Consider the following 16432-nt stretch of genomic DNA (forward strand, 5'->3'; position numbering starts at 1 on the left):
TCCTAAACAAACACAGAGCTTCTAGAGCTTTTTACTCAGGTATGGTAAAACATTCTACAGAATAAATAAAGTGTTATAGCTTGCAATATTGCAGCTAATCTATTGGCAATAAAATGCCTCCGTAGCTTTCCTTCTCCTTTAAAAGCCTTCTGCTACTCTTAATCCAGGATTTCTTGCTGCTGCTGGCTGTCCTCTGCTTGGCCCTCCTCTAGCCTAGAGTAACCAGCCTGATAGGTCTTTTTAATAATCCACCAGTGGCCATATACAAATAGGTCTACAGATAAAAAAATCCCTGCTGGATAAAAAACCCTTGGAAGGACAAATCCAGCCTGTGGGCCTTCAGTTGGACATCCCTGACCTGTATCAACTCCTCGCACGCAGTCCTTCACCCCGCAGGTCTGTTTTAACTTCTTTTGCAACAGCGCCCTCTGGCTTTATGACCAGGTAGGATAAGGTGCAACTTGTCGGGCTGCACGGATTCTATTTTGCCTGCATGTCAGAGATTTTGGGGCTATAGACAAATCCTGATCTGATCATGCTAAAAGACCCGTGGCACAGAAGGGTTAAATTAAATGCAATCTGTGCAGTGTCCTTGGTTTTTCACATGATCTGGTAACCTTAAAGGTTGAGTAAACCTTTAAAATAAGTGATATTCTTTTGTAATGTACATTCATTATTTGTTTATTTTACATTTCAAGATATTAAGGGATACATGTGCTGTTAATATGAATGAATTTTGTTACAACAGCGCCACCTGCTGGTCAGTTTCCCACCAGTCTGACCACCAAGTAGTCAAGGAAGTTGTCAGGAGAAAGAAAGAGGCTGCTCTGATGTTCTTCTGCTTAGGAAAGATGTGAGAAAGGTTTCTAATTTTTTTTCCTAAGCAGAAGAACATCAGAGCAGCCTCTTTCTTTCTCCTGACAACTTCCTTGACTACTTGCTGGTCAGACTGGTGGGAAACTGACCAGCAGGTGGCGCTGTTGTAACACAATTCATTCCTATTAACAGCTAGGGATGTCGCGGACTGTTCGCCGGCGAACTTGTTCGCGCGAACATCGGCTGTTCGCATCCGCCGCAAGTTCGCGAATGTCGCGCGACGTTCGCCAATAGGCGTTCGCGTCAAAATCGTTTGACCATTCGACCATTCGATCGCTAAAATCGAAGGATTTTCGTTCGAATCGAACGATCGAAGCCATTGGATTGAATGAAATCATTCGATCGAATGGCTTCGATCGTTCGATTCGAACGAAAATCGTTCGATCGAACGATTAAAATCCTTAGATCGTTCGAATCGAACGATTTTCGGATGTTCGAAGTTCGCGAACTGTTCGCGAACTGTCCGCATTTTTTGCCGGTGTTCGCGAACGGCGTTCGCGAACACATTATCGGCAGTTCGCTACATCCCTATTAACAGCACATGTATCCCTTAATATCTTGGAATCAAAACAAAATAAATAATGAATGTACATTGCAAAAATTTCTTAGAATAGCCGCCTCATCAATTTTGCATTGACTTATTTTAAAGGTTTACTTATCCTTTAATGGGGTTGTTCACTTTTAAATGAACTGTTAGTATGATGTAGCGAGTGATATTCTGAGACAATTTGCAATTGGTTTTTATGATTTAGCTTTTTATTCAGCAGCTCTCCAGTTTGCAATTTCTGTTTTCAGGTTGCTAGGGTCAATTTCGCGAATTTTCCGGTGAAGCGAAATGGCGCAAATTCGCCCATCACTAATCGGATGCAGACACTGCACGCTGCGTCTGCATCCAACAGTCGTGTTGCGTGGCATCAAAAATGCGACACGATCTGACACTGCCATTACTTACCTTGTTTCCGTCGCATCCGACGTGACGCCTGCGATTTTGCGCAGTGCGTCGGATCGCGGCTGAATCAGCCATATAGTCCTGCCCTTACAGAGCATTTGTTTTTCAGATGGGGTCAGTGACCCCCAGTTGAAAGCTGGAAAGAGTCAGAAGAGAAGGCAAATAATTTAGAAACGATAAAAAAAGAAAAAAATGCAAGCCAATAGAAAAGTTTCTTAGAATTAGCCGTTTTATAACATACTAAACATTAACTAAACGGTGATCTACCCCATAACATAAGGGACCCAGTTTCTGCCTCCCCCCGTTTATCCCTGCCTTCTAAAAAAAAATTGATGGCAAGCAGAGTGTGTTATTCCTATCTGTTTTATATTATTTATACATTTCACAATACTTGGCTTTAACTAAACTTTAACTAAAATAACGAAATTTCCCAGTGTCACGCATTGCATTTCTGGTGTTGCAAAGAACACAATGTTTTGATTTGAAGTGCATTAAACTACAGCCAAACATTCCTTTGTTTGTGTTTTTTTTTCAGCCGAGTGATGGCTTTGCCTTTTTATTTTAGCGACGCTAAATTACGAGTAAAGGAATCTTAAATGGGTAGTTACATTGAGTATGATGCTGACAGCGATCTTATGGGACGTCTTGCAGTTGGTCTTCATTTTATATTCTTTGCGTTTTTTTTAAATGATTTAGTTTTTTGTTCAGCAGCCGGTTGGAATATCAGTAGGTATCTATGTGATAGGGTGCGGGTTGAGCTCTTCTGACTTCTCTCCCTGCCCACGACCTTACAGATGCCGGCTTCCGACTTCCGGGTTGACCTTTTATAGACGTGCGCCTGCTCGCCCCGCCCCTTTTGTGATGTAATCAGCGGGTCAGGCGAGTGCAGGTGGAGGGAGGGTGGCAGGCGGGTGCGGGTCAGGAAAATCCAACCCGCATATCACTAGTCCACACCTCCTAATTACCATATTCATTTTACAAAATTTGGCAGTATTGAAAGTTTGAACATATTTCTGTGTTTTCTGTGTTATTACAGTTTTGCTAATGAAGGTAAATTGCCCTTTAAGCTGCAAATCAGTTTCCCCAAGAGACCTGCTTATCTTAAATCGTTACAATTGTTTCTTTGCTTATTTGAAATTGTTACAAAAGTATCTAAGGGCACCTGACACATATTCTGGGCTCTCTGCCAAAAGCCAATCACGTTTTAGAAATGTTGTATCTTTTTCTGGCTGTTCCGTCCAGGAGATCAAAGAGGAAGTTGGGACAATTCCGTAACAATATGGGACTGCGGGTTGAGACGTCAAAATCGGGACTGTCCCGTGAAAAATGGAACAATTGGGAGGTATGCTACGGGGTGTGTACATAAGAACAGAATGGTTTTCCTCCGTCTATAAAAAACCAGACAATCTGCTTAGTATGCCCTTGCCCCAAATGACCCCTAAAGATTTTTGGGGGGATGGGGTGTTGCTTTTACACAGACATACACACATATCTGCATCCTTATTTTTTAGGGATGCACCGACTCCACTATTTTGGATTTGGCGAACCCCCGAATCCATCGCAAAAGATTTTGCCGAATCCGAACCAAATCCGAATCCTAATTTGCATATGCAAATTAGGAGTGGGAAGGGGAAACATTTTTTACTTCCTTGTTTTGTTTTTCCCCTCCCTGCCCCTAATTTGCATATGCAAATTAGGATTTGGATTCGGTTTGGCCGGGCAGAAGGATTCGGCCGAATCTGAATCTTGCTGAAAAAGGCCGAATCCTGGCCCAATCGCGAACCGAATCCTGGATTCGGTGCATCCCTATTATTTTTACTTTTTTTAAAAAATTATATAGGGAGAAATGCAATAAAATTCACAAAGAGCAAAACTTTGAGAATAAAAATTCTTCATTAGTCTTTTAATGCATTGCGAATCGGCAATAGGCTTTTGGCAGAGAACCCAGAATACGTGGCAGGTGCACTTAGATACTTTTGTAACAATTCAAGATAAGCACAGAAACAATTGTAACAATTACGATGCACAGGTCTCTTGGAGAAATGGACTTGCAGCTTAACTTCATTAGCAAAACGTTCGTTACCTGCCAACATTCGTAACATGCAAATCTTTCTTTTTCCAAAATGTTGGGAGGTATGAAAGGGTTAAAGGATAAGTAAACCTTTAAAATAAATGAATGTAAAATTGATGAGAATGATCTTCTTAGAACGTTTGCAATGTACATTCATTATTTATTATTTTTTAATTCCAAGATATTAAGGGATACATGTACTGTTAATATGAATGAATTGTGTTACAACAGCGCCACCTGCTGGTCATTTTCCCACCAGTCTGACCACCAAGTAGTCAAGGAAGTTGTCAGGAGAAAGAAAGAGGCTGCTCTGATGTTCTTCTGCTTAGGAATAAAATTAGAAACCTTTCTCAAACTTTTCCTAAGCAGAAGAACATCAGAGCAGCCTCTTTCTTTCTCCTGACAACTTCCTTGACTACTTGGTGGTCAGACTGGTGGGAAACTGACCAGCAGGTGGCGCTGTTGTAACAAAATCCATTCATATTAACAGTACATGTATCCCTTAATATCTTGGAATTAAAAAATAATAAATAATGAATGTACATTGCAAACGTTCTCAGAATAGCGCTCTCATCAATTTTACATTCACTTGTTTTAAAGGTTTACTTATCCTTTAAAGAATAATCTAGTTTCTGAGCAAGAAAACACTGACAGAAAACAGAAGCAATGGCTGGAAAAAAAAATGCCGGTCAGTTTTAATCAAGAAACCAGAAAATAAAAACTGGCTGAAAAAAAAGAAAAAAAAAGAAAAAGAAAAATAAAGAAAAATAAAGAAAAAAAATTTAAAAAAAGAAAAAAAAAAGGCTGAATGGCTTGTGGTGAGAGTGGCCAATTTCCACAAATGAGGGATGTCCAACCTGCCTCCCTTCAGTTGAACTGCATCTCTCACAAGCAACAACAGCCGTTGGGGACCATCATACCTCCCAACTGTCCCGTTTTTAGAGGGACGGTCCCTCATTTGTACTGGAAAGTCCTGTTTTTCTCTGCACTGAAGAGCCAGAAAAATAAACAATGTTTCTAACTTAATTGGCTTTTGGCAGAGAGCCCAGAACAGCCACAGCAGCAGATATGATACTTTTGTAACAATTTCTAGATAAGCAAATAAGTAATTGTAACAATATAAGATAACAGGTCCCATGGGAGAAGTTAGACTCACAGCTTAAAGGGCAATTCACTTTATTAGCAAAACTCTAATAACTGAAAACAACACAGAAATATGTTCAAACTTTCATAACCTGCCGAATTTTGTAAAATAAACATGGTAATTCTGGACATAAAAATGGGCGTGGTAAAACAAATTGCCCCCCTCCCCATTACGTGCGTCGACTTTTTTGTCCCTCTTTTTATTTCCAAAATGTTGGGAAGTCTGGACATGTCCCAACACCCTCTCGGACAACGACATTGCTCCTGTTTAGTTAAAAAAAACCAATTAAACAGCTCGTCTTTATTATTTATGTCACTGGGTGTATTTTTGGGAAATGACGGAAATGTCTTTGTGATTCCCTTGGGAGGCCGGGGAGGAGACAGTTGCAGTGAAATCCACTTACCACTCTGACAAGGAATCGTTAGCAATGAAAGGCCTCATTTATCAACAAATCATTAAGAGGGGCTAATTTAATAATAGGCCCATAGCTGCCTGGTTGCTATGGGTTATAAGATCCGGAGCAAGGTTTGTACTTGTTATTGTATTTCCAGTTCTCTCAGTAATGTTAACATGGCAGATCTTGGCAGTGCAGGGAGTAGGTGAGCAGACATGATACATGTAGGGCAGTGATTGATGGGAGGCAACTGGAACTATGGGAAATAGGGTTGCCACCTTTGCTGATGGCTAAACCCGAACATGGGGGGCAGGGCAGACAACACCGGGGGTGAGGCAGTGATGTAAGAACAGGCATGATGACATCAGAGGAGGGAACAATGATGCTGGTGGAGTTATGACACCGGGGCAAGTTTATTGCATCACTTAGATACAACTGGCTGAATTTCTATCCAATGTTTTAAAGGGTTAATGCCCAGTTCAAAACCAACAAGTGGCAACCCTGCATTCTGCTTGATGATTAAGCCCAATCCTTTAATTACAGATCTATTATACAGAAATCGGTTATCCAGAAAGCTCTGAAATCCAGCAATGCTAATTTAGAAAAAAAAAAAAAAGTTCTTATTTTTGATTGATTTGCTTTTTTTTTCTATCTGTAATAATAAGAAAAATAATAATCTTAGTATTTAAAGGGATACTGTCACGGAAAAACATGTTTTTTTCTAAAACTCGTCAGTTAATAGCGCTGCTCCAGCAGAATTCTGCACTGAAATCCCTTTCTCAGATTTTTTTATATTCAATTTTGAATTCTGACATGGGGCTAGACATTTTGTCAGTTTCCCAGCTGCCCCCAGTCATGTGACTTGTGACTTGTGCCTGTACTTTAGGATGGAATTACTTTTTGGCAGGCTGTTATTTCTCCTACTTAATGTAACTGAATGTGTCTCAGTGGGACCTGGATTTTACTATTGAGTGTTGTTCTTAGATCTACCAGGCAGCTGTTATCTTGTGTTAGGGAGCTGTTATCTGGTTACCTTCCCATTGTTCTGTTGTTAGGCTGCTGGGGGGGGGGGGAGGGAGGGGACAATATCACTCCAACTTGTAATGGGCAGATTATTGTTTGGGTTTCATAGGGCTGAAAACCAAACAGAAAGTTCCACCTGTTTGGTCAAAACCAAACAGGTGACAACTCTAATTTGAAAGCTGTTCTATGGACAATTTCAAGCTTCCCAGTGGTATTGCCTAGCAACCAAGAGGGTTGGGGTCTGAGTCATGTGCAAAAAAGGGGGTTTGTGGGAGCACTCAAAGGCTAAGTTAAAATAGGTTTGAAGGACCAGTAACATCGAAATTTTTTTAAAAAAAATTTGTTAGTATACATAGAAAAAAAAACACCAAGACAAATGAAACTTTAAAATCGCAAAGCCTTTATTAAGAAAAAAATTACAGAAACTCTGCTTCCGCTCCTCTTCAGAAAAGGCGACACGGCGACGATCCATCGTGCAGCGCTCGTTTTCGACTCCTCCTTTTGATGTTACTGGTACAGAAGAGGCTGGGTGATTTATTTTTTGATTTAAAAAAATTAATTTATAAGGACCCAAGGGCCGCCCCCCAAAACGGGTTATTATTCTCATTTTAATGCAATATGTTCTGTTCCTCAAAACGTGGTGTTACTGCTCCTTCTTAGAGTCGTGTTAATTGTTGTGTTTCCTTTTATATTGTGTCCCTCCACTATACTTATCTATCCGTGGCCTTAGATTTGCCAAAAAACCTTCACTAATCTTAAGTAGTTTTATTTTATATGGATATGTCCTACAACAAGTACATATGCATATATGTGTGTGTTGACATCAAATCTCAAGTTAAATAAACCATAACCAGGCTACTTAAAGAAAATCGCCCAGCCGGCGGGATGGGGGGGTGGTCATAAGATTGGGTAGTGGTCATAAAATGGGCATGGTCAAACATTTAACCACCCTACGTGCGGCAGATCTTATTGTCCAAAAAATATTGGGAGGTCTGCTTTAGGGCCCCACCTCCCACCCACTCACTAACCCACCCGCTCACCCACCTCCATCCCCCCACGTGCACACTATCCTTACACTTATTTTTGCATGAATGGGGGAGGGGAACGGGGGGATGGATCATGTCTGGATCTGGGAAGGAAACACTGGATCCCAATTGGGTTAGTGATTGGGTAAGTGATGAAGGAGGGCAGAATCAGGTCTGGGTTGACAATGCCCACAATAAGCTGGGCCCACTGGGTGTTTCCTACTGGCCCAGTCCAACCCCGAGCCCAAGGAAACAGCCTAGCAGGTTGGTGGAGTCCAGGGGCCGGAACTCCTGCTGCCCTGAGCCTGCCCAAGCTGAAATTTCCTGAATGTGTAATTGGGAGCATGTCTGAGTGGGGTAGGGAGCACTGGGATGTCATTGGAAGTCATTGGCAGGTGAATGAATGTTGACAAGAAGGTACTTGCCTTGAGCACCTGTACCTCTTGGTCTGACCCTACAGGAGTCAATTGTATAAATTAATTCTGGAACAAAAGACGTTGAATAATTTTTACATTTGACTGGCCACTACCCTGTAGCACTGATCATCGGCCGTCAAAGCCAGCCCATCTCGCTAATGTTATACAATGACAAGAGCCCCAGTTGACGCACACGCGGAATGGTAACAGGCATAGATGGGTATTTTGTCTGTACATAACTACTGGCAAATAACAGTGGCAACAAAACACACCATGTGCCATAACCCATAGGGCGTGATTACCTATGCAGCAATGGAAACAGAATGTAGAATTTTAGTGAGTGCCAAAGTTATTATTGCATTAACGGACATAGAGAAGAACCCTCTCAGCGTATATATAGTATACAGAAACTGTATTGGAGCAAGTCAGGTCATCAGTAGAGTTTGGGAACTATTGTTATGGGTCCCATCATAGGCACATCCCTTCTTTAAATATTCAGTGTTGTTTGCATTCTACAGAACAACCCTCTCAGCATATATATATGTATAGTATACAGAAACTGTTTTGAAGCAGGTCAGGTCTTCAGTAGGGGTTGGGTACTATTATAGGCACATCCCTTCTTAAAATATTCAATATTTTTTTGCCACAAAGTAAGGTGTTGTTTATTTCATGTAGGAAACGTGCTGTTTACATGATAATGTTCAGGAAACTGCATTTCTGTTAAGTGTTTCACATTTCCATCTCGATCCCAAAGGGCTTCCAGTAAGAGCTTACATTATTCACTAAGGCTGAGAACAATGCTGTTAATGGATGATAATTATATCCCATCTACAGATACGTTTGCTTTGATACCATGAGATCATGGTCCTCAGACCCTTCTCTGCCGCAAGGCTCAGCAATGTATGTTGTTCCCAAGATCCACCAGGTTCAACCAGCACATTAAAACTTTGGTTCCACTGAAGAAGAACCTCAGGGAGGAAGAAACCTAATAGTCAAACAACCTCCTCAAGATCTTGGTGCATATGTATATAAACTATTACATAACATTCGTTCACATATGCAGGACCATAATAGGCAACACATTATCTTAGGGGTGGCAAAAACTTTGACCAATGCTTTACTTGTGTATTCAAAACAACATTCCATGGCTGAACAAAATCACTTCAAGGAGAAGGAAAGTCTTCTTCCACTTGGGGGTGCCGACTTTTTAGTTAAAGTTCGGCTTTTCGTCTACTGCGCATATGCAGCCATGAGAAGAAAGAAGTAGCCAGAAGAGGATCAATCCATGGTGCTCACTGGTATAACCCCGGGCCGGTCCAGTTTTCTGCTGATAGGAGCACTGGCCCAGGGTTTCAGGTAAGTACATTTTCCTTCTTCTTTAAGGTGAGCATACAGGGACAACACTAACTGCCATCTTGTTCACTCCAGGCTAAGACCAAATGACAACCCGGGTCTGTCCAATGCCTTCATCCTCCCAAAAGGGATACATACCGTATATACTCGAGTATAAGCCGAGTTTTCCAGCCCCCAAAATATGCTGAAAAACTCTACCTCGGCTTATACTCGGGTCAAGCTCAAAAACGGTCGCCGGCGTCTAAGAATAGTCGCCGGCGTCCAAGAATAGTCTTCAAGAATATTCACTGGCGTCCAAGAATGGTCGCCGGCATCCAAAAACGAGACGCCGGCACCTCCAATGTGAGCAGAAACCCTCAATTTTTTTGATTGAAACTTACCAGAAGCTGCTGCATTTCTCACCCTAGGCTTATACTCGAGTCAATAAGCTTTCCCAGTTTTTGGAGGTAAAATTAGGTGCCTCGGCTTATACTCGGGACGGCTTATACTCGAGTATATACGGTAGGCTCCTGTTATTATCCAATCTTGGACTTGGGAACCAATTTGGTTGAGAAATCTAAAATATAATATGTTTATTCTGTAAACTCATCAAGTGGATGGATATTTAGGTGTATAGCCAGCATTAGCTGGGTCCGAGTAAGAAAATACCCAGTGGCTGATAATTTGCTTACAGTTTCCACTAACTGGAAATCATCAATATAAGGGAACCAGCCATTGGGGTCATTTATCAACACTGTGCAAATTTGCACATAGGCAGTAACCCATGGCAACCAATATTGCATTCATTTTTCTACTTGCAGCTGGCTTTAAAAAGTTACTGATTGGTTGCTATGGATAACTGCCCATGGGCAAATTTGCCCAGTGTTGATAAATGAGCCCCACAGATTCAAAAAAAACCTATTGAGCCTTTACCAGGAACATTGCTTGGGATAAAAGAAACTGAAGACTCTTCAAAGATAAATATTCTTTCTAGGAATGGAAATCAATTCTTTTAGAACATGCAAAGTGTTTTTTTAGTGCTAGAAAATGCTGAACCCAAGTGGCCATTGCTAATTTCATCTGCAGTCATGGGATCAATGTTTCTAAACAGAGTACTACTACTTTGGACTGATACTAATAGCCAGGGGTGTAACTACAGAGGATGCAGACCCTGTGGTTGCAGGTAGGCCCAGGAGCGTAGTGGGAATAGTAAAGTCCTAACACAGTCAACTTGTTTTGGGGCATTAAATAGAATTTGCTGTTTGGCCCAGTAATATCTATTGACGTCACGGCACATAGCTGTAACGCTGATATCATCATGAATCTTCTTTCCCTTTGATTGACGATAACTGGTGGTGGATTCAGATCAACACAATTCTGGGAATTGTCTGAAATTACTTGACATTATGGCATCCTGTTTATTTCCTGCGTAAGAGATTGTTGATTTAAAGGGCTTGTTCACTATCCAGTTAACTTTTAGTATGATGTAGAGAGTGATATTCTGAGACAATCTGCAATTGTTCTTCATTTTTTATTATTTGTGGTTTACGAGTTATTTAGCTTTTTATTCAGCAGCTCTCCAGTTTGCCACATTGGCAATTTGATTGTTAGGGTCCGAATGAACCTGGCAACCATGCATTGATTTGAATAAGAGACTGGAATATGAATAGGAAAGGGCTGGAAAGAAAGAGGAGTAATAAAAAGTAAAAATAACAATACATTTGAAACCTTACGGAGCATTTGTTTTGAGATGGGGTCAGTGACCCTCATTTAAAAGCTAAGTTGCTTAGATTTAGCCATTCTACAACTTACTAAAAGTTAACTTAAAGGGATCCTGTCATCGGAAAACATGTTTTTTTCAAAACGCATCAGTTAATAGTGCTACTCCAGCAGAATGCTGCACTGAAATCCATTTCACAAAAGAGCAAACAGATTTTTTTATATTCAATTTTGAAATCTGACATGGGGCTAGACATTTTGTCAATTTCCCAGCTGCCCCCAGTCATGTGACTTGTGCCTGCACTTTCGGAGAGAAATGCTTTCTGGCAGGCTGCTGTTTTTCCTTCTCAATGTAACTGAATGTGTCTCAGTGGGACCTGGATTTTACTATTGAGTGTTGTTCTTAGATCTACCAGGCAGCTGTTATCTTGTATTAGGGAGCTGCTATCTGGTTACTTTCCCATTGTTCCTTTGTTTGGCTGCTGGGGGGGAAAGGGAGGGGGTGATATCACTCCAACTTGCAGTACAGCAGTAAAGAGTGATTGAAGTTTATCAGAGCACAAGTCACATGACTTGGGGCAGCTGGGAAATTGACAATATGTCTAGCCCCATGTCAGATTTCAAAATTAAATATAAAAAAATCTGTTTGCTCTTTTGAGAAACGGATTTCAGTGCAGAATTCTGCTGGAGCAGCACTATTAACGGATTCATTTTGAAAAAAATCACATGACAGTATCCCTTTAAAGTTACTCCAGGCATATCATTCCTGATCCCCTTGCGCTCAAGGCTGAACCCTCATTAAACTGGGCAGCAACTGAAAATACTTTCTGCTTATCGGCATCACTGGTCCTGCAACCAAAGAGGCTTCGGTTTATAATGAATCATGCTTTATTTTGCTTTTCAATTCATTTATTCTGACTTCCTAACAGCTGCCTGGTTGGTAGCATAATTAAGCAACCTGTTCAATCTCTATGCCTGACAGCACAACAAAAAATATGTAAGTGATTCAAAAACAGCAGACCAGTTGAAGTTGTCTTTTGAAGCTTTATGATATAGACCAGCTAAAGCTAACCTGCAGATTCGGGGGAGATCAGTCGCCCAGCGACAAATCTCATCTTCTTCGGTCGACTGATCTCCCCGAAATGACTTCCCGTCGGCAAGAATGTGAATCGCTGGCGGGGCGGCATTAGGATCGCTTTGTTTTCCAAAGTCGCCCAAGAGTTGCATCACGAAAAGCTGCTTGCTACATAACCTCATTGACCTTGCATTGATCACAGTTATTGTCCTGCTCATTCCTCCTCTGATAAATATAGTCCAGTTTCTTCAGATAGGATTAAGCACTTCTCTGCTGGCTGCTCCTGATCTTGCAGAGTCATGGATTGCCCTGGCATAGCTAAAGAGAGAACTGGGAAGCATACAATCTATGATCTTGCCAGTCAGGTATTTAACATCCATAGCAGCCCAAAACGTCTCACTAACTCTGCCCCGTACCCATCCCCTAACTTGCTCCTCATTCACACATGCAAGTCAGGAGTCAGGTATTGGTGGTGGCTAGTTGAACAGGCATGGGACATATTGAGCAGGTTGGCTTATTATTGCTTCCTTCACCATTAAGGCATCCTCCCATCCCTTCTTTTGCTGGAATTTGGGCAGGAATGGGACTGAATGAATATGCTGGGAGGGGAATTTTGGGATTAATGGGTAGCTGCAGGTCTGGTCCCTCATGGTTAAGTATACACACTAGAACAGTGATCCCCAACCAGTGGCTCGTGAGCAACATGTTGCTCACCAACCACTTAGATGTTTCTCAAATCAAGTGCTTATTTTTTAATTCCAGGCTTGGAGACAATTCTTGGTTGCATAAAAAGAAGGTGTATTACCAAGCAGAGCCCACATAGGGGCTTCCAAATAGCCATTCAAAGCCCTTATTTGGCACCCCCAGGGATTTGTTCCATGCCTGTATTGCTCCCTGACTCTTTTTATTTGAATGTGGCTCATGGGTAAAAAAGGTTGGGGACCTCTGCACTAGACAATACATTTGGTTGACGGAGGACACTTATGGCAGATGAGCTTGTTCGACTGAGTCACACGTTTGATTGGACAGTAATATGGCTAGTAAAGTTATAGGGCTATTTAGAAGTTTAAAGCTTTGTTTAGGAAGTGCAAAACCTTTCTGCTGCACCTTCCATTGAGCTTACAGGAGTTGCCACTTCATCAGCCCAGGTGGAGACACACAGAGGGGATTTTAGGAGGCATCTTGGTGCCAAAAACATGCTCCATGCGCCTCCGCCCAGGTCAATGCAGTGACTCCAGGGTAAAGGCACATCACAAGGCTGTTAGGAGTATAGGGACTAATTCTCGGCTTGTGTTTATCCATGTGTGGCACTAGACTTATCTTTACTTTATTTAACTTTCTAAACAAAGGCTCTGTTATTTACAAATGCCCCAAAAGTGAAAGAGCACCAACTACTGGAAAATGACTTGGCCGTTAGGTTAACTCTTTATTATTTGTACAATTGGTTTTAATTAAAGCAGCACGTAAGGAACACATAATGATTCAATATTCACCTACAAATTGTAAAAAAAAGAGCAAGAAGAATGAAACAGTGCGGTTATAGTTTTAACAATAAAATACCACTTGAGCTGTTTGTCAGGGCTCAGTCATTTTTTCGGAAGATTAATCACAAGTACGACGAGCACAGCAATGTAGGCTATTGAACTGAGCACAAAGGCCGCAATGTTGACAGCTTGGGCGAAAGATCCATAACGTTTTGCTCTATCGCGGTCCCCGAGCAGCTTCTGATCTTGAGACTGGATGATAGGGGGAAAAATAACAAAAAAAGCTTCTTAAAAATGAAAAAGATTTGAACCTATGTTTGTGTCTTAGCATCTCAAAGCTTTCATAATAATCCTCCAATAGACAAACAGTATAACCTGAATACCCCCGAAGTTTCAGTTCTTCTTTACAGTAATAATTTAGCTCTTTTCTTTGCAATAAAAAGTTTATTTTGCAGTGATTTGTGCCATTTAATTGTGTTGTAAAGCAAAGAGACACTTTACATTCACTGGCGATGGTCAGTCTAAGAATTGTGAATGTGTTTTTGAATGATTTAATGTCCCACCTCCCACCGGTTCTGTTAGATGTCGACTTTCACTGTTTAATAATACTTAGCTGCTCTATTTCATGTAAATAAACAGCCAATAAAGACTTTTCTACAGTACTTATAGTATGTTTTGAAAGTGGATAAATTGGATAACCAACTTATGTCTTTGAAACCCAGCTGTGAATTTCACTTGAACCAGATGGTAAACCAAGGAGATCTCAAGTTCAAATATTTGAGTTGGAGTTTTGGTCAAAAGTCTCAAAACTCATAAATGCAAGTTGGGATTTATCCAAACTCGAATTTGAATTCGAGATTTCTCATACCTGGACCTGGGAATTAGACTATTTTCCACCTAAAACCCTCGAGTTCATGTAGAAGTCAATGGCAGAGGTCCAGTGACCCATTTAACGTTGACAATAGCCTTCTTGACATTCGAGTTTCTTTCGGAGTGTTTAGTCGAATTCTATTCGATTTTTTGGGTCCGTAATATTAGCTAGAGTTTTAGACGTTTACGTTTTTTATCAAATAAGATACTTTTCGAAATTCGAGATCATTCAAGTTCATTCGAGGTTAAAAAAAAGCTGACATTTCGACCTTTGATAAATCAGCCCCTTAATGTTTGGATTTCAAATATTCTAGAATAGATGAAGACTATTTTCCAAACCAAATGAAAAGACCCAGCGCCGGATTTCACTTCTGGGCGCCCCTAGGCCACGCGGTCCGACCAGGCGGCCGCGCGGTCCTAGCGCCCGCCTTCCCAGCGCGCCGGCGAAAAACGCCGGCGCAGCTGGTGTAGTTGAACGGCGGCTGGGCGGCATGCCGCCCCTATTTTTTTGCCGCCCTAGGCCCGGGCCTATGCGGCCTTGCCGCAAATCCGGGCCTGAAAAGACCAGCTGTAAGGTGGCCATGTATGGACCAATCTTCATAGGTATCCCACTGATCGGCCAGATAATGTTGAATGTCCACCTTTCAGTTGTTCTGATTGTTAGGAAAGACATCCTTATCCACGGACAGAGAAACTGTGGCTCCTTTGGAATTCATGGCACTCTTATTTTATCATATCAGTGCATGCCCAACAGGAGTCATATACTTGAGGAGACTTGGGCACTTACAAGGTCCAAGTTTCTTAGACTTAAGGGAGAACTTTGACTTTGTTAATGTAACTCATTGATGGGGGTTATCTACAGAAAGAATTTCTATTTGTAGCCATAATGAATTCTTCTGATCTATTTTATTTTAATAAGAAAAATATGGATTCATTTGGCATTCAGGAAAATCATGGAGGGAGGATCTGGTATTTGTTATGCTAACACGAACTTAGTGATACATTTCAAGATAAGCAAAGATACAGGTTTCATAGTTCAGCCCTTCGTGCACATATTTGTTATCCAACGATTGAGCTGATCCAGAGAAAAGCAAAACTCTCCTAGGATTAGATGATAGGCTAGTTATTATTCTTGTATGAGATCACTCTCCTGGGCTTGGGTAAGAATATCAAATAAATTGACAGGTATCGCATATCTGAAAGGTCAATTTCTTACCTTGGTAGAGAAAACAAGGGCAACGAGTCCCAGGCAAAATATATTCATGTACACCATGTTAAAGATTGACCAAGCCAAATGATCCCGTACTCCTTCAAGGTCTGACATTTCTATAGTCACTGCATTGGCCTGTGCTTGCCCATATGTTGTGTTCTCAACAGGTTCATAGCCACGGGTGCCGTAAGATCTGGGTGTTTTTTCAAACTGTGTAATTGGCTGCTCTTGTTCTTTGTTCTCCATTGCTATAACATATATGACCTCTCAGCTGGGAATTCTTCCTTCAGAGGTGCAATCTGGATACACTTGGTGAGGGAGGGGGAATGGCAAGAGACACACCTCAATACACTATCATCTAATGCATAATTCTTGTTTTCAGCCTTTGACATAATAAGGAAGAGATAGGCATGTTATTATATAATATATACATGCACACACACAGATCTATTAATGTTTTATAAGAAGTGTAGGGCTCTTAAAGGAGACCTAAATTCGAAAAATGAAGATGGCTAGAATTGCCATATTTTATTTACTGAACTTACTGCACCAGCCTGAATTTTCAGAATCTCTATTACAGTAATGATTCAGGACTAGGGATGTAGCGAACCGCCGCCGATGTGTTCGCGAACGCCGTTCGCGAACACCGGCAAAATTTGCGAACTGTTCGCGAACTGTTCGCGAACTTCGATCATCCGAAAATCGTTCGATTCGAACGATCGAAGGATTTTAATCGTTCGATCGAATGATTTTCGTTCGAATCGAACGAAAATCGTTCGATTTTAGCGATCGAATGGTCGAATGGGCGACCGATTTTGACGCGAACGCCTATTGGCGAACGTCG

The 16432-nt window shown here is 41.3% G+C and overlaps 1 protein-coding gene across 1 annotated transcript; it reads right to left on the reverse strand.

Annotated features, from left to right (window-relative positions):
* Window positions 1-13610: 13610 nt before the first annotated feature.
* LOC108714935 (dispanin subfamily A member 2b) lies at window positions 13611-15834 on the reverse strand. Its single transcript, XM_018259811.1, has 2 exons — window positions 15595-15834; window positions 13611-13760 (listed from the first exon to the last, which is right to left on the reverse strand). Exons 1-2 carry the CDS (start codon window positions 15832-15834, stop codon window positions 13611-13613), a joined length of 390 nt encoding a protein of 129 aa, XP_018115300.1.
* Between the last annotated feature and the right edge of the window lie 598 nt (window positions 15835-16432).

This window comes from Xenopus laevis, chromosome 4S (assembly GCF_017654675.1).
Source record: "Xenopus laevis strain J_2021 chromosome 4S, Xenopus_laevis_v10.1, whole genome shotgun sequence".
Taxonomy (NCBI): Eukaryota; Metazoa; Chordata; class Amphibia; order Anura; family Pipidae; genus Xenopus; species Xenopus laevis.